Genomic DNA, 21,561 nt, shown 5'->3' with positions numbered 1-21,561 from the left:
CATTAAATAAAAGGAAAAGAACACAGTAGAAGAATATAGCCTAGATGGAGGGGGTTGGGGTGAGGGGTCCCACGTGGTGCTGCTTGTTCAGGGGTTGGAAAGGTGATGCAGCTCCTTGGTAGTTGTCTCCCAGGCATGTGTGCTCACAAAGGGAAGCAATTCATGGAGCCCTCTCTCCCTGGTGAAGAAACACAACCCTGACAGATCTCTTGGAAAATCTGGGTTAAATAAAGTGAAGCTTCTTGTGTGAGCAGTCAGGAGTTGAAGTTTCATCGAGCCTCTTTGCCAGAGAGTCTCATGTAATGAAACAGACTGGCAAAAGCAGCACAGCATCTTGTGTAGGGAAAGAGAGCTGAGAAAATGCTGTGAAGTGCAGTGACCTCAGTGAAATGGGCTCTGACTAAGGCAATAGTGATGCCAAAAATGCACAAATGCCTAATGGGCATCTCCAGCTACGTCCATACTTGTCCTTTGATAGCATTCAGAAGGCAGAGGGAGATGTGGGCTGTCAAGAAGCACAAGAGCTCCCAAGGCTGTGACCATCACTGTCCCAGGATGGCTCATCCCCATGGCACTGACATATGTTGTAAGGGAAGAGTGATTCCTGAAGGAGAGTGTGCTGGAGAAGAAAGGGGAGAGAAGACAACCATGTCCTCCATGCACCCAACCCTGACCTCAGGCTGCTGTTCCCAGGTGAGATGTGCTGCTAGCCACTGTCTGAGGTGGCACATTGGTCTGGGAGGTGGCTCATGTACCATGGCAGCTCAGGAGAGATGTGCAGACATGGTCTGAGTGAGACCAGGGGAGCCTGGTGGGCAGTGGTTTTCAAAACAAGAAGTTAACAGATTGGAACTAGAGAATTTTGGCTGTTGTGCTGCAGTGCAAAGCTCCTGCAAGGGAAGGGACAGGATGAGAGTGCTGCTGGTCAAATCCAGCACTGGGACATGTGCCCAAGTACCCACTTCTGCTTTGTAGTGTGCACCTCTGCAAAATCAGCTGCTTCTGCCTCACAATTAACCATGACAGAATCATGCAGGGCTTGCAAGCTGTTCTCCTGGAAAGGTTTTGTTTGCCAAGTGTTAAACAGCCACGATGCAGCTGACCATGGCCCTGGTCAGCAGAGCAGCTCCTTTGTCTGGGATTGGCATCCAGGCCCTGCCAAGCATTGGAACAGCCTGAGTGGCAGCAGGAACCTTTTCTTTGCAGTTTATTTGTAGTTGGGCAATTAATTTGGGGGGAGGAGGGAAGAAAATGTGGTTTCATGTGTGTGCATCCAAAGGGATTTGCTGCTGACTTGTAGCCTGGCAGGGCAATAACCACTCTCCCTGCTGCCCACTCCTCCTGTCTGTGGGCTTGTTTGGCTGAAGGGTGAATTTGTGCTTCACTTCTGATGTGTTTCACTGGGATGATGTGGGAATTTCTCATCCACAGGAGCAGAATTGGGCCAAAAAGCCATCTTGGGGTTTGCTGTTAACAAAAATGCAAGGTTTAGGCTCACTTCCATCAAGCCTGAGCTGCTTTTCAGAAGGAATACAGTTGTGTTATGGATGGTAAAACACTGGGGTTGAGGGAAATGCTGTTGTTTTGGGCAATATAGGGATGCTGTGCCTCCCTCCTTCCCAAAACCCACGCTGGGGGGGATGGGGGTGCTGCTCAAGCTGCACCCATCTCACCCAGCCCTTTCCAACCTGCCAACTGCCCTGTGGTGGCACCTGAAAGACACACTGGCAACATTTGGACAGCAAAGCAGGAAAGGTGTGGGAATGAGAACGAGCAGAGGAGTGCAATGGTGGGATGTGGCACTGATCAGGAGCTGTCATTTGGGGTGCTGTTTGCTGGGGGTGAGAGAGATGGACGTCAGGTGCTTGGATGTGGGGAAAAGAAGCTCAAGTTGAGGCCAAAACAGAGGCTGCCAAGGGGAATGTTGGTGGTGGGTGTGTTATTTTCCCTTTTTGTGCTGAAAAAAGCCTGGGATGAAGGCACCTTGATGAAGTGACAGCCTCTCCATCTCCATCACAGCATCTCCATCTCCATCACAGCATCTCCATCACAGCCTCCCCATCTCCATCACAGCCTCCCCATCTCCATCACAGCATCTCCATCTCCATCACAGCCACCCCATCTCCATCACAGCCTCCCCATCTCCATCACAGCATCTCCATCACAGCCTCCCCATCTCCATCACAGCCTCCCCATCTCCATCACAGCATCTCCATCTCCATCACAGCCACCCCATCTCCATCACAGCCTCTCCATCACCAGGACAGAATGTGTATCCTCTTGCCTGAGGTTACAAGACCTGTTTGTGTGTGCATGCACAGTATTGAGTAAAAGATAAGCAATAAAAGGGTGGGAAATCCTTCCCTGGCAGCTTGCACAACCCCCTGTGAGCTTCTTGCTACGTCCCCGCGTGTGTCACCCTCTGCAGCCAGCACTGAGCTGTGTTGTGCAGCCGGGCCAGTTGCCTGGGAAAAGAAGAGGAAAACCAAAACAAAACAGAGAGAGGGACAGACTCAGGAGGGCAGCAGCCGGCTCCAGCTCGTCGGTGGTTTCCAAGGATACCGGGAGGCTGCCGGGCAGGGCAGAGGCACGTTTGGGGTGGATTCTGCACAATCTGGAGCTCCTGAGTTAGCCACAACGTTCCTGGAGCAGTGACTTGGGTGCTTTGGTTTGTTTTGCAGTGGAAGCCTTGCAGGTGAAGAGGCTGGATGGATGATGCAAGCCTTCCTAAAGAGTTCAGAGGGGTGTTTTCAGCTGAAGCCACACACCACGACCATAGGCAGGGATGAGAGATCCAGCATCACCCTGCAGGTAGGGGCGAGGAAGACAACCGTCGTGAAACAGAGAGTGGCTTGGGTGGAGGGAGGGTTTGGATGGGTAGAAGATGCACTGAGGTCTTCCCTGCAAAGCCTGGGGGCTCCCAGCTCTCTGCTGCTGAGGTGACAGTAAGTAGAAGGTTGGGGGTGCTTGGCAAACGAGTAACAAAAGCTGCTCTCTGGCAGGTTTCCCTGCCTGTTGATTGCTTGCTGCCAGCCCGCAGGTGCTGCAGAGCATCAGGCAGCCCTCACCTTCAGCGCCTCAGACAACAGCTTCGTCCTTCAGGACTTCAACTCCCCCCAAGGCACTTTTGTCAACGGCTGCCAGGTCCAAAACGCTGCGGTCAGAGTGAGCCCCGGGGACACCCTGCGCTTTGGTGCTGGGGGAGCAGCCTTCGAGCTGCTGCTGGATGGGACCGCCCGGGTAAGGGGGGCTTTGGGTGCCCGGGGAGAGGTGGATTTGGGATGCTCTGGAGCACGATGCCAGGCTCGTGTGGGGAAAGGAGGAATAAAAAGCTTGAGCTCCCTCTGCTGAAGGAATTGGAGCGGTTCAGGGCTCTGCAGAGCTCATCCAGGCTAAAGCAGCTTCCACTTCATCACGGGGCACAGGAACGTGTCCAGGTGGGGTTGGAAACCTCCTGAGGAGCCTCCACACCCCGCCTGGGCCAGGACTCAACACCTTTGCTGATGTTACAGTCTCTTTGCCACCACAGACGTCCCATCCCCCCGTGAAACGTCGCACAGCATGGACTGGGCAGCTCCAGGTGGTTGCAGAGCCCAAAGCCTCAGCTCCTGCCTCTCCTCCCCACCTCCCCTCACTGCAGCAGCAGCAGCAGCAGCATCCCCCAGGAGCAGCCACCCACATGCCACATCCACCCCTGCAGAAGCGCCCTGGGAGCGTGGCCACAACCAGCTGGATGGATGCTGTCAGCAGGACCTCTGCAGTGAGGCCAGGTACTCCCTGATGGCCAGCTCGGTGCTGTGTAGCCTTGGTGTCCTCTCTGACCAATTTGGAGTTGAGTGGAGGTGACCTGAGCTTGAGGAGGAGCTGAGGAGTGCTGCTGGTAGCTGGAGGTGAGGATGAGTCCAGTGAGGCTAATCAGAGACCACGTGTGGTCCTCTGTGGGTCAGTGAATAAGCTGTGGCATACAAAGGGGAATGCCATTGCCTTCAGAGATGAGAGGGACATTTCCTCTTCCTTTTTCCTTGTGTGTGATGGAGCAGGGCAATGACTAACTTTATCTGTATGGGTGACTCATGCCCCTGTTCCCATCTCCTGTTTGATGGTTTTTCCTCCTTTGAAGGGCAGTTTCTGGCTGCCACAAGTGCAGGGACTTTAAATTAGGTGCATAGGTGATATGCTGCTGAAAACAAAGTGTGCTTTACTGTGGGGCAAGGCTTTGGGGGAACAGTACAGATGGAGAATGAGGCTTTTACCATGAGTGGAGCTTTGTTATGGCCTGGTACACAGCTTGATCTTTTTCTTTCCCCTGGTCCTTGGGGGGTTTTGAGCAGCCTGAAGCAACACAATGTCAACAGTGAAGTGCCAGAGTGCAGCTGGTGGGCCAGGGTAGAGTCAGTACTGTGCAGCCACAGCACTCTGTTGTAAAGATGTGTGATGGGCAGAGTTAGGAACTGCAGCAAAGGTAAAGGGAGGGAAGCACACACTCCCAGTTAGCACACACTCATCTGATTTTTGAGGAATAAGAGGACCCATGTATGCTAATCATGGTGGGCATAGCTCTTCACACATGGGAAAGCCAGAAGAGCAGAGCTGCTTCTTGTAGAGCTGCATGATGCTGAAAAACCAGAGGTGCCTTTCTCTGCTGTGTTTCTCTGCTGCCCTTTGAGGCTTGTTTGGCTCCCAGACTTGGATCATTCCTCCTTGTCATGCAGATCATTTGCACTGGTATGTGTCCCTTCAGTGCCAAGCAGTTGTTTTCTCCTCTGGTTGTGAACTGAGCTGGTGGACTGTGAAGGAGCTGCTGCCTTTAGTGTATTTTTGAGACAAATGAGAGGGCTGCTGCAAGAGGCATTAGTGCTGCCTGAAACCACTTCTCGTGCTGACACTTGCTGCTGTGGTGTTTGCTTTCTTCCAGTTTCCAGGAGCATCTCAGGGGACAGTGTGAGTGGTGTGGGCACAGCCCCTTCCTCCAGGACTCACACCATGGATGTCTTCCCACAGGAGAAGGTGATGCTGAGGAAGGAGTTGGGAGATGCCATCCCTGTCCCACTCCTGAGCAGAGCAGGCAAATCCTGCCAAGGGGTTGTGTGTCTGAATGCACATTCCAGCAGGATGCAGGGGCTGCCACCAAAGGGATCTGCTGCCTTGGATGGGCACTGCAAGGGAGCCTGGTGGCACATGGGAAGGGAAGGCAAGCAGATCCCATGGCTCTGAGTCTCTGGCAAGTGACAGCACCTGTAATGTGCCTGCAGGGTGAAAAGCTGCTGAGGCTGGAGAAGGAGATCAGTCGCCTCTCAGGTTTGGAATCAGAACCCAAGAAGAAAGCTGCAGTGGTAAGAGAACTGCAGGATGAGATTGCAGCAATGGCAAAGACTCTGGCTCAGGCAGCAGCGAGGAACGAGGTTGAGCTGACCCAGAAGCTGCTCACCTTCGACAGAGAGCTGGCAGCCAAAACAGAGGAGATTAGAGCCTTGAGGGAACAGGTACAGAATGCTTCAGTGGGCATGGAGCAGGGAGAACACCTCTCTGGTACAGATGTGTTTAACACACAGGTCTGGGGAGGAGCAGGTCATATGCCTGCAACACATTTCTCTGGCAAAATCCTCTTCCACCTGTGGGTCTGGTTTGTTGTACCCTCCAGTGATTGCTTCATAAAACTGGTCATTTGAGCAGTGGGAAGTGCACTTGTGGGAAGCATATTCTGTGTCTGCAGAGAGGGACCTGGCAGTGCTGGGTGAGAACAAACTCAACATGAGCAGCAACGTGCCCCCATGGGCAAGGGGTCAGTGGCATCCTGGGGGCAGCAAGGAGAGTGTGGGCAGCAGGGCCAGGGAGGTTGTGCTGCCCCTCTGCTCTGCCCTGCTGAGGCCTCATCTGGAGTCCTGTGGCCAGTGCTGGGCTCCCCAGCTGCAGAGAGACAGGGAGTTGCTGGAGAGAGGCCAGTGCAGGGACACCAAGATGCTGAGGGGCTGGAGCATCTTCCCTTTGTACACTTACAAGTACCTACTTACACTGATAAATGATTCAGCAAAGGACACAGGTGCCTGTGTTTTGCAGATCAGTGACCTGCAGAAAGGCTCAAGCCAAGTTTTCAGCCATTCCCTCTATGAAAGAGACCTGGAGATAGGAAGGCTGAGTAAAGAGAGCGAGAAGTTGAAGAAGGACCAAGCTTTGGCTGCAGGTATTGTATCCCAGGAGCATTGTGTCAGGGCACAGAGCAGTTTGGGACCAGCTCTTGATGATGAGTGGGCATTGGCAAAACTGCCTGGGCATTTGTAGAGGCTTGTAGAAATCATCCAACCTCTGTTTCTGGGTCCTGAAACTCTGCAGGCAGTGTCTGACAGGAGTGGTTCCAGTGATGGGACAGAGATCTTTGATAGGGGAAGATGAGCCTGGAGCACAGGTGGCAGGGCTGGCTCTGGTCCATGTGTCATGTCATGGGCAACCCTCCACCCTGTTGCCCACCCAAGCTGCTGTGGGGCCACACAGGCCACCTTGGCCCACAAGCCTTTCCTAGTGACCTTTATCCCTGCCTTTAGCACACGAGGAGTGTGGTGTGAGTGCACAAAATACTGAGCTCTCATCATGCATTCAGATCAGTTAAAGTGTTCTGCTTGATCTCACTGCCTGAGATAAGGGAGCAGTAATGATGCTTGGCAGAGAGGAGGCATCAGAGCCGTGGATTTGACATAGGTAGGAAGCAAAACCAGATCTGTGGGTGCTGCTCATCTTCCAGGGAACTTGTGCTGTGAGTTCCTGAGGAGTTTGTTACTTGGAGCAATGTCCAGCACAATGTGCCAAAAGCTGAATCTGCTATCTGAGGCTGATGGTGGTTCAAGAGGGAGGATGGCCATTCAGTCAGTGGCCAGAGGGCTTGTGCAGGGACACTCTGGGGCAGCCTCTCAGCTGAGTTGTTTATTCTCAGGTCTGGTAACCAGCCTGCAAAGGGAGATCTGCAGGAAGGAGCAGCAAATCCAGCAGCTCGAGGAAGGTGTTGCAAAACTGAAGAAGGAAAACAGAGAAAAGGACAGTCAGCTAGCAGTTGTTTCTGCCAAGGTTAACATCCCTGATGAGGGGCTCTGGAATCTATGGTCTCCTGCACAGCTTAGGGTGGGAAACCAGGCTGGGAAGGGTGATGCTTCAGGAGCTGTATGTGTGTGGCTGTATCAAGGCAGTTGTCACCCCAGGGTGGTGGCTGAGTGCAAACAGAAGCCACAGAGCTGTTAGCACTGAGCCAGGGCTGTGGTTCTGTCCTTCCCCAGGTATCACTTTTCCCAGCTGAATCCCTCTCCCTGTTCTGCATTGAGGTACAGCGTGTCCCAGATCCCTGGGAGCACAGTAGCTGTTTGTGAGCACAAAGTGCTTGTGCCAAGCTCCTCCTGAGGAGCCATGGAAACCCTGTCTTTGTGTGGCTCCCTGCAGCCCAGCCTGCTTTTTCCCTTAAAGCAGACAGCCTGTGCAGCAGGTTGTTGCTTGATATTTGCAGCTCCCTGTTCAACTTGATGAGGGGTGACCTCATTAACACTGACAAGTACCTAAAGGGTGGGTGTCAGGAGGATGGGGGGACACTTTTGTGTGTGTGTGTCCAGTGACAGGACAAGGGGTGATGGACATAAGCTTGAACTCAAAGTTCCACTGGAAGAGGGGAAAGTCCTTTGGTGCTGAGGTGAGGGAGCCCTGGCCCAGGCTGCCCAGGGAGGGTGTGGAGGCTCCTTCTCAGGAGGTTTCCAACCCCACCTGGACACATTCCTGTGCCCCCTGAGCCAGGGGAACCTGCTGTAGCAGGGGCTGGGGCTGGAGGAGCTCTGCAGGGCCCTTCCCACCCCAACCACTCAGGGATTCCATGAATTTCCAGAGCTGCAGTGTCTGCATGATAAGCACAGAGTGGGTGCTGCGTGTTGGCTGGCTGACTAGACACAGTATCAAGACATGTCAGGGGTTGACTGTGGATTCTAAGTCATGAAAAAGATGTGTGAGTCTCCTGGAGTGGGCAGGCAGGAGTCACAGTGCCTGGCTGAGCATCCTCCCCAAGCAGCTCTCTGGAGGTGTATAATGGGTTCTGCTTTGCCTGGTGCAAAGGGGATGTGGCTGAGCAGCTGAGCTGCCATGTGTGGGAGTGTGACCAGGCACCCTGGGGAAGCATCCTGCTGGGTGCTCAGTGGCATTTGGTGGCCCACACTGCTGGTGTCAAGGCAGAGAGTGTGTCCCAGAGCATCCTCTTGTGGTTTCCCCCACTCTGTGAAGAGCTGGAGGGAGGTTGGAGCTGGTGTTCCTGGGAGAGGGAGCCAGATGCTTGGGGCAGGCAGATCAGAGTTCCTGAAGCACCAACAGCCTGGAACACTGAGCTGCAAAGCACAGTCTGAGGCTGTGCTGAGTAACCTGGAGCTGCCTGTTAATGGCATGGCCAGGTTACTGTGGGTGTTTTCAAGCACTGCTTTTCCTGCACACATCCCCCTCATCCCTGTCATGCTGTTTCTCTAAGGCCAGAGGAATTTCTCTCTGATGGGCACTCCTTCCAGATACCTGTCCTTTCCTTCTCCTTTAATACAAGCCTTTCCACCTGGGGATTCTCTCCATGCTCTGACATACTTGATGGCCCCATCAGGGCACTCCAGCACCCATTAGGCACTTAGCTGGGCTTTACCCCTGAAGTACATATTGCTGCAGAAGTGACAAGTATCTACCTGCCCTGCTGATGGGTTTTTCTTGTCCCTACTTGCCATTCACTCCAGTGTTCTAGAATTAAAGAGGAAACGAAGCGTGAACTCGGAGAACAAGAAGTGGTGGCCTGCAGAAATGTGAGTGGAGAGACATTTGGGGTGATGAAGGATGTGGGAGAGCAGGGGCTGAAGGAATGCATCATTGGTGTTTCAAGTCTGATTCCAGTAACAGAAGGCACCTAAGGAACTGGAGAAGTGTAAACTCATGGGAAAACTGTTAGGTTCCAGAAATGAGATGGAAATTCCACTTGAAAGCCAATATAAACACAATGGCTAGAGAAGAAAACCTCTGAGTAAAGGACATATGGGGCAGATGTATTGCTTATCAGTTAGAGCCCCCCAGAGAGGCAATGTCCCTTCTGCTGGTGAGAGCCTTTGCTATCCCACAACTCTTGCAGCGCATCAGGGAGCTGGAACGTGACCTGGAGGGGCTGCAAGGAGAAGTCCAGAAGTGTTGTGCCAAGCAGCACAGCCTCCACAAGCAGCTGGCTGAAAAAGCCAAGGTACCCATCCAGCTGGCCTGGCAAGCACGTGGCAGGCACCTCAGCCACCTGGGAGGGGTGGAAACTGAGGAGGGGTGATGGATGATGTGCTGGGAACACAAACACAGGCAAAAAGCACCGTGAAAGATCCAGTGCTGCAGATGCACTGCCTGCAAAGGGATTGCTGCCTCTCCTCTGGTGTTGCAAAGCTATGTTGAGAGTTGCCTGATGTGAATAATGCAGAGTTGGGGTAGAAGTGCTTACAGCATGACTTTTGGGTATGGCTTTGATATGCAAATGCTCTCCATCATTGCAGGCTGAGGAGCAGCTGAGGGAAGGCTGTGCCAGGCAGGCTCTGCAGCTGCAGGAGATGGGGCGCAGGGAACGCCTGCTGAGAGCTGACCTGGGCCGGGCCACCGAGCAGGTAGGGGTGGAGGGGATCAGGTAGGGGTGGAGGGGAGCAGGTAGGGGTGGATGGAGCAGGTAGAGGTGGATGGGAGCAGGTAGGGATGGATGGAGCAGGTAGAGGTGGATGGGAGCAGGTAGGGATGGATGGAGCAGGTAGAGGTGGATGGGAGCAGGTAGGGATGGATGGAGCAGGTAGGGGTGGGTGGAGCAGTTAGGGGTGGATGGAGCAGGTAGGGGTGGAGGGGAGCAGGTAGGGATGGATGGGAGCAGGTAGGGGTGGAGGGAAGCAGGTAGGGATGGATGGGAGCAGGTAGGGATGGAGGGGAGCAGGTAGAGGTGGATGGGAGCAGGTAGGGATGGATGGGACCAAGTAAGGATGAATGGGCTAAAGGAGGGGTGTCAGGGAACCCGTGTAAGTTTCATGGTGAAAGTGAGCTGAAGCACTGTGCTGAGAGGAAGGCAAGAACATACCCAGGGCCTCAGTGAGGGAGCCAGCAGGCACTGGGATGCCTTTGCATTGACAGGGCAGAGGTGGGTAGTGCAGATCAGCATCACTACTCTGTTGTCAGTGGTTTCTGTTTTCCTGTGTCACCTTCTGCTGTAGTTGGAGTCTTTCAGAACTCAAGTGATACGAATCTGTTCTCCTGAAGCAGCAGATGCTGCAGTGAAAGCCACAACAGAGCAGCAGGTGAGTCTGGACACCAAGCAAAGGAGATGCTGAGTGTCTCCAAAGCACAGCACAGCTTGAGCCAGTCACCACAGAGCAGCCACAGCACCTGCTCCATGCACAGGAGTGCCAGTAGCTTCTGAACTTCTCCAGCTCATAGACTCACAGAATCATTTTGGTTGGAAAAGACCTTTAAGAACACCAAGTCCAAGCCCTCCCCTCACCCTGCCCAGCCCAGCACTGACCCACAGCCCTCAGCACCTCAGCTCCATGGCTTTGGGATCCCTCCAGGGCTGGGCACTCCCCCAGCTCCCTGGGCAGCCTGGCACAAGGGCTGACACCCCTCTCAGGGAAACAGTTCTGCCTCAGCTCCAGCCTCAACCTCTCCTGGGGCAGCTGCAGCCCATTTCCCCTTGTCCTAAATCACATGTTGTGCCACAGCTCTCCCAGGTTAACGCTGCTGCACCGTGACATGAAGGAGACTTGATCCTTTTTGTGCCCAAAGCTTAGTTGGCATCAGTGGGCTGCAGCAGGGAGAAGCCCAGGAGTCTGCTGTGGCTACTGGATTGCAGCCTCTCAGGTGTTGCTCACTGAGACAACTGATGGCCCCTCAGCTGGAAAGCGTGTTAATACAGAGCCTGGGGCTCCTTTGCATGCTTTTGCCAGGTGATGGAGAAGGTCAGACAGATCTCCGATGAGAACAGACAGAGTCATGAGCGAGAGAAGTGTCTGCAGGAGGAATTAAACCTCAGGCTCTCAAAGGAAAAGGAGTTGTCTGCAAACATTGAGGTGCTCAAGGAATCCCTGCAGGAGCTCCAGGTCAGTCCTTTAAATGCTGAAGACCAGCTGGCAGCTGGGAGATGAGCATCAGTGGGCTTGTTCCTGGCTTGGGGAACGTGAGAAAAGACCCACTAGTGTCTCAGTGCTCTGGATTAGTGAGAGGTGAGTGTAGCCCCAAAAAGGATGGGTTAGAAAGAAATAGGAGGTGTGGCAGCAGTGTGTCCTTCCCTGGGGCTGCCAAGGGTGTTAACCACCCCCTGAAGTGCTGGACCAAAGCTTTCAGCTGGTTGTAGCCCAGGTTTTTGCAGAGCCAATGTGTTATCTGCCATGTGGCAGAAGGCCCCTGACTGTGGAGGTCAGCTCATGATCTGCTTGTATTTGTTCCAGGCTGGCCTGAGGAGCTCCTGCAGCAGTGAGAGCCTCAGAGGGGAGCTGGGGAAGCTGGAGGCAGTGTGCCTGGATCCCCTCATCTCAACCATCAGGGTGGCAGTGCTGGAAGTGGCACATGTGCCCCTGTCCTGGCTGGAGGGCATGGAGCAGCTCCTGGCAAGTGCAAGGATGGACCCACGTGCCTCTGGCAAAGGTCTGTGTCTCACTGGGTGTCCCTGGGAGTAAACCTGCCCCAGGTGGGATGTTCTGTGCCATTGGGAAAGGACAGTGTTAAGCCACTGCTTGGGAATGCCAGTCCCCCAGATTGGTGTAAATCTCAGGCAGATTGCTGCCCACAGCACTTGAAGGGCTTTGTCTGTGGGATGTGATGTGTGCCTGAGCTGGAACTGATCTACAGACATGGAGGTTGTTCAGTCTAGGTGGGTTTTGCTTCAGTGGCACATGAGAAACACTTTTGTGGCCACAGTGCTGGCTGAGATTTGAACCTCTGGTCTCGAGGTTATGAATGACTCTTTCCATAGCTGCCTCTGCTCTGGAGTGGCAGAACAACTGCTGTGTGGCTGTAAACAAGTGGGGGTGAATGGTGTGTGAGGAAGGGTCTCAAGTGACAGGACAAGAGGAAATGGGCTGCAGCTGCCCCAGGGGAGGTTGAGGCTGGAGCTGAGACAGAAATGTTTCCCTGAGAGGGGTGTCAGCCCTGTGCCAGGCTGCCCAGGGAGCTGGGGCAGTGCCCAGCCCTGGAGGGATCCCAAAGGCGTGGAGCTGAGGTGCTGAGGGCTGTGGGTCAGTGCTGGGCTGGGCAGGGTGAGGGGAGGGCTGGCACTGCAGCAGCTTCAAGGGCTTTTCCATCTGCAATGATGCTGTGACCCTGTGCAGGCAGCAGCTGGAGCAGTGCAGCTCTGTGTGGGAGCAGCGTGTGCTGTGGAGCATCGCTGCAGAGCAGGGATGGCTGGGGCAGCAGCGTGGGAGGGGGAGCAGGATGGGCCCTGTGGTTTGCAGGGTGCTAATTATAGCAGGAGGAGCATGGTGCAGCCACGAGCCAGCCTCAGCTCTTGCAGAAGTGTCAGGTTTAAAAAGGAGGTGCTACAGCCAAATGGGTGACGGTGTGTGAGAAGGAAAACAAGTCTCCTGGTGGGAACAGGCATCTGGGCTGTGTGTGCAGTCAAGCTCCCTGCCAGAGATGGCTCAGCTATAGCAGCCATCTCCCAGGGATGGGAATGTGCTGTGGTTCCACTAGGTGTGGAGAGAAAGCTTCAGGAGGCTTGTTGAGGGTTCCTGGGCTAGCAGGAGTCCCTGTGTGCAAGGCAGAACTGTGGCCCACAGGTCTCTTCCCCAGCAGCCAACACAGCAGTGCATTAAATGCCCCAGCTTGAGAGGGAAACTCGGGTCATGGGGGTTTTCTGGCTGTCCCAATAAGCCTGGGGGTGATGGTGTGGGAGGTTAGTGTCAGTCCCTCCTCTTCCCTGCTGTGTGTGAAGGAATGTGGACACCCCCTATCACAGGAGCGGGGTGAGGGCCAGGGCTGAAGGTCAGCAGTGGCTAAAGGGAGTTGGGCAAGGAGACAAACAGTGTCCCCAGGCCTCTGAGGATGCTCCAGCTGAGCTGCATGGACACCCTGCAGAGTGAGGCTCCCTTGGCTTTTTCAGGGCTGTTGGCTGCTCTCAGGACATTGTTGGAAACCAGTCAGGAAACTGCAGAGAGGAATCAGGCATTGCAGGTACAGAGCAAAGCATGGGCACACCAAGGGGACTGGGGGAGGCTTCCTGCCAGGAGCCACCATGGTAGCTGGGGGGACCTGAACTGGGACTGCACAGTGACAGAGGTCCCTGGGCCTGCAGCAGACACAGGGGAACAGAGAGGACAGAGCCCATAGTGAGTGTGGTGGTGTCCATGTCCCTAACGTGGCAGGGATGGAGCTGTGTTTCTTCTTTGGGATTGTGGTGAATGGATGCAGGGTGTTCATTTCTCACCCAGCTGCTGGCACACTTGCTTGAACACCTCAGTATCTGCTGTTTTCCCCATAGATCCAGTTAGAGAGTGTCCAGGAGACACAGGCAGCTTTACAGGAGCACGTGAGGGAGCTGGAAGCACAACACGAGCGAGACCTACAGACCAGAATAGAGCAAATGACACTGCACAAGGACCAGGAGAGCAAAGAGGTATGCTGGCATGGGTGGCATGGTCAGGGCAGGATGCACTGCAGCAGCTCAGGCCCTGGCAGCAAGAGGAAAGCATGAGCAGCACACAGACACATGAGCTCAGTAAGGCTCATGGTTGTAGCAAACAGAATGCAAGAGCAGGCAGGCTTCCTTGAAAGCCCTTTTCTCCCTCATGCTTTGCCTCATTTTTAGTGAGTTTTGGGTGGAAAAGGGTTTTCCTGGCAGAGCTGGAGGAGGAGCTTCCTACCAGGTCACTGTGAGACCCAGGGAAGCCTCAGGGCATGGAGCCAATGGCACTGGTGCTGGGTGTTAGGCAAGGGGTGAAGTGGTGTTTTGTGTTGGTCAAGGCAAAGTGGTGTTTTGGAGTGTTGTGATGGAGACAGCATCTCATGTTGGTCTTGTAAGGCAGTTTCTAGCATGCTTCTGTATCTGTTGCTTTGGGAATGGTTGTTTCCCAGCATCATTTTCCAAGGAGGCAGGTGAGGACCAGCTAAGTGGCTCCTCCTTGATCTCTCATTGAGTCACCTCATACCCTGCCAAGCTGTTCTCTCTCTCTGGAGCAGCTGTGCCTCTGCTCCAGAGCAGGGACAGTCCAAGTTGCTTCCCTTGTTGGAGTTGAGCTCTTTTGCCTAGTTCTATGTTGTTTTCTGTACTGAAATGGTGGGCTGTCACTTCTCAGCTGCTGGAGATTGCTGTTGCCAAGGAGAAGGACAAGTGCAAGCAATGTGTGGAGGAAGAACAGAAGAAGAACCAAGAACTGGAGAGCCAACTGAGAAGCATGACTGAGGTCAGTGCCAGGCACAAGAGGTAGAGCAGCACTGCTCATCCTTGGGATAAATGAATCCCAAGTGCTTTATAACATGGTTGCTCCATTTGGCCAGGGACCATCAGTGGAGTGGGGGGTTTTTGCCCCCCAGGTTGATCTAGGTGGGACCTGCTTTGGCAGGGGGGTTGGACTGGATGATCTCTAAAGGTCCTTTCCAACCCCCACCGTTCTGTGATCCTGTGAAATAGATGTAGGTGTGTATCTGCTGAGAGAAAGCTGGATTCTTGCAAGCTTATTAACTTCTCAATTACTGCTCACTTCCTCATGTAGGCAATAGCAAGGAAGTCAGAGGAGCAGGAGGCTGCAGCCTGCAAACTGAGAGCAGCTCTGCTGAAGCTGGAGGAAGCTGCCACACGAGAGGTAATGCCCACACCCCCCATGCACAGGCAGAGTAGATGCAGATTCAGTGAAGAAAGCTTCCCTGGCCCTTGCTGAGGAGGGGGAAGGTCACTGCAGCCTCCCCTCTCCCTAAAAACCTTCCCTCTGGCTGACAACCAGGAGAGATGGTGGTCCCAAAGGGAGACACTTCCACACACCTTGTGTCCCAGGTTGTGTTGCAGCAGCAGCTGGTCACAGGAGATGAGCAGCTCAGGAGCATTCAGGAGGAGCAAGAGGCAGAGAGGCAGAAACTGCAGGAAGAAATAGCAGAATATAAAGAGCAAAGCAAGCAGCATTCTCTGACAATTGTGGCTTTGGAGGACAAGCTGCTGGAGGCCAAGAAGCAGCTGGAGATGCTGGAGGAGGAAAAGGCAGCACTCATGGGAAAAATAGAAGGTAGCAAAGGGCTGGTGGGATGAGGCTGTACTGGGAACCTTCCCAGTTATTGTGAAGCTGATCCAGTGCATTGGCTGCTGTGGGAAGCATTGTGTAAGATGCTGGTTGGAGGTTTGCCTGCACGTGGGATGAGCTCCACAAGTCCCTGAAGCAACCATTTCACAGGGAGCTGCAGTGTAGTGCTCTGTGGCTTTGGGGACTGGTGGTAGTACACCACATAGGGCTTTTCCTCTGGAGAAGGGCTCTTGGCCCTTGAGACTGACACAGATTTAGGCTGCACTCAGGCAGAAGTGATCCCAAGTGAAGAAGGATACGAGCAACTGTCCAAGCCCTGCTTGAACCAGGCACTGAGGCACAGGTTTCCCAGAAGGAGAGTCCTTGGTCTTCCAAGCTGATGAGAAGGAAAGGATACCCACAGCAGAAGCAAGCAGACCAAAGGTGTGTGCATTACAGAAGTAGGTGGCCTTTGCCTTTGTGTCCTGCAGGACTCCAGGGTGCTGCTGGCAAGTTGACATCAGGAGCTTTGCTGGAGGTTTCTTCTGCCTCTGAGCCACACAGTTGTCAGAGGTGAGCACTGCTTGCTGCTGAGAGTCTTTTCAGAGGGGCTTGGAGAAGAGCAGATGTCTCTAGGAGAGCTTCAGGAAGGCTCAGGGGCTGGCTGCAACTCATCCCAAGATCCCTTTTTGTCTGTGATGGTGAAAAGAGTATTTTAGCTGGGCAGAGATGCTCTTAAGTGCCTACAGTGTCCAAATGATGCCAAGCAGCTTGTGAGTGATCTGCAATCTTGTCCAGATGGCTCCAGGTAAGAGCAAATGAGCTGGCAGTGCCAATGCCACAGGCTTGAACCTGGGGGACTGAGAGGCAGGTTAAAAAGGATTTTGAGTGGATAATTAGGAGTTAGAGCTCAGGGAAGGCATGCACAGGCTCTGTGAGATGAGTCTTCCAAAGGAGTGGTGAGATTGTCACTGATCTGTCTCAGAATGCTCAGGGAGGAGCTGGCAGCAGTGCAGAGCCTGCTCCTGTCCAAGGAGGCCATCATCACCCAACTGACCAAGGAGCTGGTGGGAACCAGAGCCAGGATGTCAGACATGAGAGGTGGGTAAAGAAATAACAAGGGCAGGTTCTAGTGAGCACACAGAGGGAGTAGGTGTCCTGGTCCTAAAGCAGTTCTATGGCCCTGCTCAGAGCAAAGTAGATGATCTATTCCCTTTGGGTAGGTGAATTCTGCCCTGTCCTTGGCAAAGCAGTGATGGTGAGTGAGGGGAACCAGGCTGGGCTGACAAAACAGGCCATCTTTCTCCAAATCCCACTTGGTGAGCTCTTAAGCTCTAAGGCAGTAGCCTGGGAGAGCCTTGCCTCACCTTTCTCTCTCTGGGGAGACTTTATGGGAGGAGCCAGCAGAGCAGACAGAAATAAGCCAGAGCCTGGAGAGATGTTCATGGCTTGTTCCCACGGCCTGTCAGGGTGAACATGGAGACAGAGCTGGTGAGGAATGTGAGGAAGTAGAAGTCTGCCAGGCAAAAAACACTGGTGAGCCTGCTCTTCTCCAATCTGAAGGAAAATGGCCAGAGCAAGTGGCTCTGACACGTGCCCAGAGAGACTGGCTATTGGCACAGCCCAGGATGTGGGGGCTGCTCTTGAGGGTAGGGCAAGGATCTGCAGGGACAGGTTCCATTGGTGCTGATAGCCCCTGTGAGGGTGTGCTGGGAAGGGGGAATAGCCTCTGTGAACATCACCTCAAGGAGAACTGCAGATGCCCCAGGGCTGGGTGAGGAAACAGCCCCCAAGCCCTGAAGCTGTTGTGTGCTTAGGTGAGCTGAGCGAGGAGCAGAAGGTGAAACTGGAGCAGAGCCTGAGCCAGCTGAAATGTCGAGGGCAGGAGCTGACCCTGCTCAGAGAGAAGCTCTCCCAGATGTCCAGGCTGGTGGAGAAGAAGGATCAAGCCCTGAAAGCAGCAGCTGAAGAGTTGAGGTACACACTGCCGTGACATGATGCTTGGCCAAAGCTGCTGTCTTACAGCCCAGCAGCTGCTGGCATGGAGTTATCTGCCTGAGTGAGAGCCTCTGGATTCTGCTCAGCAACGTGGTCTCTATGGAAGCACCACAGGAACCCAAAATGGGAGTTTAGGGAAGCTGGTGCCAGCGGCCATGTAACGGTGTCACTCGTAACTAAGTGACTGTTCCCACCCACACCACCGTAGTCATCAGTGGGTGCCTGAGGTGCGCTTCACAAGCTGTTGGGGCAACCATCATCCATCACAGTGGCCCACAAGGGTCTTATCTCTTGGCACAGGCAAGCCCAAGCCCAGTGCCAGGCTCTGAGGGAGAGGGATGGCTCCCAGGAAACACCACAAGAGCCGGTGGATGCTCCTGGGATGTCGCAGCAGGCGGGAGAAGCCTCCGAGAGGGTAAATCCACACGAGGCCAGGGGCTGCTGAGGGCTGCTGGTTGTGCAGAGAGTGCTTCTCAGCATCACTGTGAGACCTGAGGACGCCCAGGCAAACCTCAGGTGTGCTCAGAGCTGGCTGAAGACAAGAGCACTGGGTTGCCAGCTGCCCTTTCCCTAGCCAAGGGCTGCCAGGTAGCTGCTGGCTAATGAGCTGATGTTTGTACAGCACTTTGGAACTGGGAAGTGTTGTGTGTGCTAAGGGCTGTGATAATTGCCAATTAGAGAGGAGAGCAGAGAAAGATCTGCAGGAGTTTCCTCCTTCTCCCAGCCTTGCTGAGCCATACATGCTGGCTATACTGCTGCCAGGGTTGAACTTGCCAGGAGTAGGAGTAGCTTGTTGCTCAGGACAGGAATAAAGGTTCTTTTATCTCCTGTGCTGACTCCCCCTTTGATTTCCCCTGCTGCTAGATATGGGAAGAACTCAAAAGGTGGTTGCAGCAGCAGATGGAGGGACTGTAGAAATGGTACATCCTGTCCCATGGCAGGGGCAGACAGCGTGCCAGCATGGAAGGCTGGATGAGTGGGGGCCAAACGGTGACTCACAGCCAGATGACAAGCAGGAGCTATCACCCCTCCTGTTTGGCACATAGTAAGGAGGAGGAGAAGCACAGAGCACAGGAGGTACAGCTCAGCTGAAGCCCTGGTTTAGGAGCAAACAGCCTTTCCCTGAGCAGTGCCACAGGGACATGACAGCCAGACCTAAGGGAGGTTTGCAGCTGGTGCTACCTGTGTGCAGAGTGTCCCAGATTTTGGGGTGGTTGTCATAATGCAGCAAGCTGGGTAGAGCTGGAATAGGGAAATGCCAAGTGCCTGTGTGCACAGGTGTAGGTTAAAAGAGAATAATGCATGAGATCATGTCTAAATCCAGGCCACAAAGTGTCTCAGTGTTTGTGCATGGGAGACAGTGAAGTGGTAGCACCAAGTGTGAGAGGAAAACGCTGCTCAGAGCAGCACATCTCTGCAGCATTGGCAGGGCCTGTGACCTCCCCAGGGTGCAGCTGGCACCATGGAGTAGGAAAAGGTTCTCTGACACTGCTCTTCAACCTCCTAAATCCACAAAGAGGGTGTAGAGTGAGACATTCCTTGGGCTTTGCTCTTGGCATGATCCTAACGAAGCTGGTGAAGGGTCTGGAGAACGTGTCTTACGAGGGAACTGGGGAGTGTTTGGTCTGGAGAAGAGGAGGCTGAGGGGAGACATGAGAAGTCTCTGGAGCTACTGCAAAGCCATGGAGCTGAGGTGCTGAGGGCCATGGGTTAGTGCTGGGCTGGGCAGGGGGAGGGAGGGCTGGGACTTGATGCTTAAAGGTCTTTTCCAACCAAAATGGTTCTGTGATTCTAAGTGACCATCACTTGCCAGCAAGGCAGCGTTTAAGGCAGGTTTAAGCTGAGCTTGTGTTGAGCCAGATGCAGTTTGGGCAAGAACCAGCTGAGCTGCTGCTTCCAGGAACCAGCGTGGGACTTGGCTGACCTGGGTGCGAAATGCCGAGGCCTCAGGCACGAGGAGACGATCCAGCGCCAGAGGGAAGGTTTGGCTGAGCTCAGGGAGAGGGTAAAGATGCTGGAGAAGAGGCACTCCTCAGGTAAGTGTGGCTGTTTCTATGAAGGGAAGAGGCATCCTTTGGGGCAGTGCCCTGGGCTCCAGCTCTTGGCTTGCAACGGGCTCAAGCTTTTCCCTCAGCACTCCAGCGCTCCCCTGCATCCACCTTCGTGTGCACAGACGGCATGGAAAGCTCTCTGCAGAAGCTGCAGTGCAGCTGCAGGCTTTAGAAAAGCCCCTTGGTGTCATGTGTAGGCATCCAGTGTTATTAAGCACACACACATGTGAGGAGGTGGCACTTGAGGAGGCAGCTGGGGAGGGGTTTTGTGGCAGTCGCTGCTGTGCAGTCAGAGCCAGAAGCACTGGATGGTGTGAGCATCTCCTGCATGCCCTGCCTCATTCTCTTGCAGTCCCTTTCCATTGTGTCTATTCCTGTATCAAGAGCAGGCTGGAAAAGCAGCATTGACTGTTAGGAGCTGTGGGTAGAGTAGTGGTTTGTGGCACAACCTCTGAAATGCAGGTTAAGTAAAGCAAGTGATGCCCAAAACACTCTCTGCAGGAAAGGCTGGTGCAGGCTTTGCTCTGCAGCTTGGACCTGTCTCTATGCCTGGTGTCTGTAAGAGGAAGCCTGGCAAGTCTCAAAAGTGGCTGAGGGATGAAGCCCCAGCACACCATGTGGAGACTGGAATGACTTGATGGGTATTTGTTTGCCTCCAGCTGCTATGAAGAAGGATTCAGAGCTGCTGGGAGTCCTGACAAAAGATTTACCAGAGAAAATAGCCCAAAAAATAGGTCTCAAGAAGGAACCTGCATCTGTATTGGGAACCAAACTGAAGGCAGATGAGGTAAGAAGGCAGCTTGTGGTGCTTGTGGCTTCCTTGGAAAGGGATTCCCTGGAAAAGAGAGAATTAGGCTTTCAGATACACCAAAAGAGAAGCCATGGGGGAAGAGGGGAAGGTGTCCAAGAGGGAAGGCAGTGCTCACAGAGAGGGTGGCAGCTCCTGTCAGGAGCAGCATATGGCACAGTGTGGTTTTACCATGCAGCAGAAAGAAGGTTTGAGGCAGCTCAGTCCCAACCCAGGGAATCTGTGGGTTCTATTGCTGTTCCCCTGTCTGTGCAGGCTCCTGTCAGGGGATGTCACAGGGCTGGTGATGGAGCAGTTTGCTGGGAGATGGCAGATGGGACAGACCTCAGGGAGAAGATGGTATGTTGGTGATCAGGTTGTTTTCAAACATGTTTCACAAGGGATTGATTGGAATCAGGGTTCAGGAACATAGTCAGGCTTGAACTGTGTGTTGCAGGACCCAGGGCACGCTGGGCATCTGCTGGGTGTCTGGGGTCCCCAGAACATGCAGTGATGCCTCCTTCTCCCCTCCCCATCTTAGATCTCTGGGGGTCTTCCCTTGGGCAATCAGAGCTGATCCTCCAAGAGAGGTGTAGGGTTGGTGAGGAGTCATAGAATGGTAAAGAACACATCGTCTGTGCTTCCTACAGTACCTGGATGTCATTGGTGCCCTGGGAAGCCTGATGGAGGTGAAGGGGCTGTCAGGAATGCAGAGTCTGAAGCTCCTTCCCCAAGAGGAGAGGGAAAAAGCAGGATTGAGGAGACAGAAGGACCTGGAACTGCTGTATGATAAGATTAGGAACCTCAAGAGTCGCCTGAAGAGGAAAGAGGAGATGCTGAAAGAGTACGAGGGCAGCATGGAGCAGCTCAGGTACCAAAAGGCAGAGTGAGAGTCTGAGTAAGGCTGAGTCCTGGGATGCAGAGGTGTTAGCTACTCTGATGCCTTGCAGTGTCATCCTGTGGGGTCTGAGGGAGGGCACAGGCACGATGGGGTTTTGCTCAAATGGCATCTCTCCTGGGTAAAGCCCAACTGGGGGTCTGGGAGTCAATGCAGGTGACAGACCTTCCCTCCCGTTTACGCAGGCTGAGCCAAGCGTCCCTGCAAAGGTGCCAGGAGGAGGTGGCCAAACTAGAAGCTGAAGCCTACAGGGAGGCAGAGGAGAAGGCTCTGCTGAAAGAGGCTCTGGAGAGGATGCAGCTCCAGCTGAACCAGGAGAAGAGGCTGCTGCGAGCAGCCAAAGTGCAGCAGGTGAGAAGTCAGAGCGTGGTGTGCATTGTAGGCAGAGGTATTGGTGGGTTTGGGCAAAGCACCAGGGATGAGGGGGAAGGTGACACACATCCCACAGGCAGCATCAAGGCCATGTTGAGCTCTCCTGGGTAAACATGGTGTTTCATGTCCCTCTGTTCTGCAGCCTGGAGCCAAGAAGCCTTTCTGCTCAGGAAAGCCCAAGGCCAAAAAGCACACGGCAGCAGTTGTCAAGGCTGGAAGCCCATAGGAGAGGCACCACCCAGCCTTTGGTAGCTG

At 54.0% G+C, this 21,561-nt stretch overlaps 1 protein-coding gene across 1 annotated transcript; it reads left to right on the top strand.

The window, feature by feature from the left end:
- The first annotated feature begins 2,715 nt into the window (after positions 1-2,715).
- Positions 2,716-21,532, top strand: FHAD1 (forkhead associated phosphopeptide binding domain 1). Its single transcript, XM_062013265.1, is given in 30 exon segments — positions 2,716-2,811; positions 3,034-3,240; positions 3,530-3,770; positions 4,916-5,007; positions 5,253-5,483; positions 6,058-6,181; positions 6,926-7,056; positions 8,733-8,798; positions 9,119-9,223; positions 9,519-9,626; positions 10,215-10,298; positions 10,944-11,096; positions 11,445-11,640; positions 13,094-13,164; positions 13,472-13,606; positions 14,286-14,393; positions 14,703-14,792; positions 14,981-15,206; positions 15,692-15,773; positions 16,186-16,301; positions 17,018-17,177; positions 17,499-17,628; positions 18,073-18,113; positions 18,115-18,231; positions 19,086-19,234; positions 19,909-20,036; positions 20,313-20,396; positions 20,687-20,907; positions 21,120-21,285; positions 21,449-21,532. Coding segments are annotated over 30 exon segments (3,942 nt in total).
- The last annotated feature ends 29 nt before the right edge of the window (positions 21,533-21,561 follow it).

Source organism: Colius striatus, chromosome 21 (assembly GCF_028858725.1).
Source record: "Colius striatus isolate bColStr4 chromosome 21, bColStr4.1.hap1, whole genome shotgun sequence".
Lineage (NCBI taxonomy): Eukaryota > Metazoa > Chordata > Aves > Coliiformes > Coliidae > Colius > Colius striatus.
This window is presented reverse-complemented; position numbering and strand designations above follow the sequence as displayed.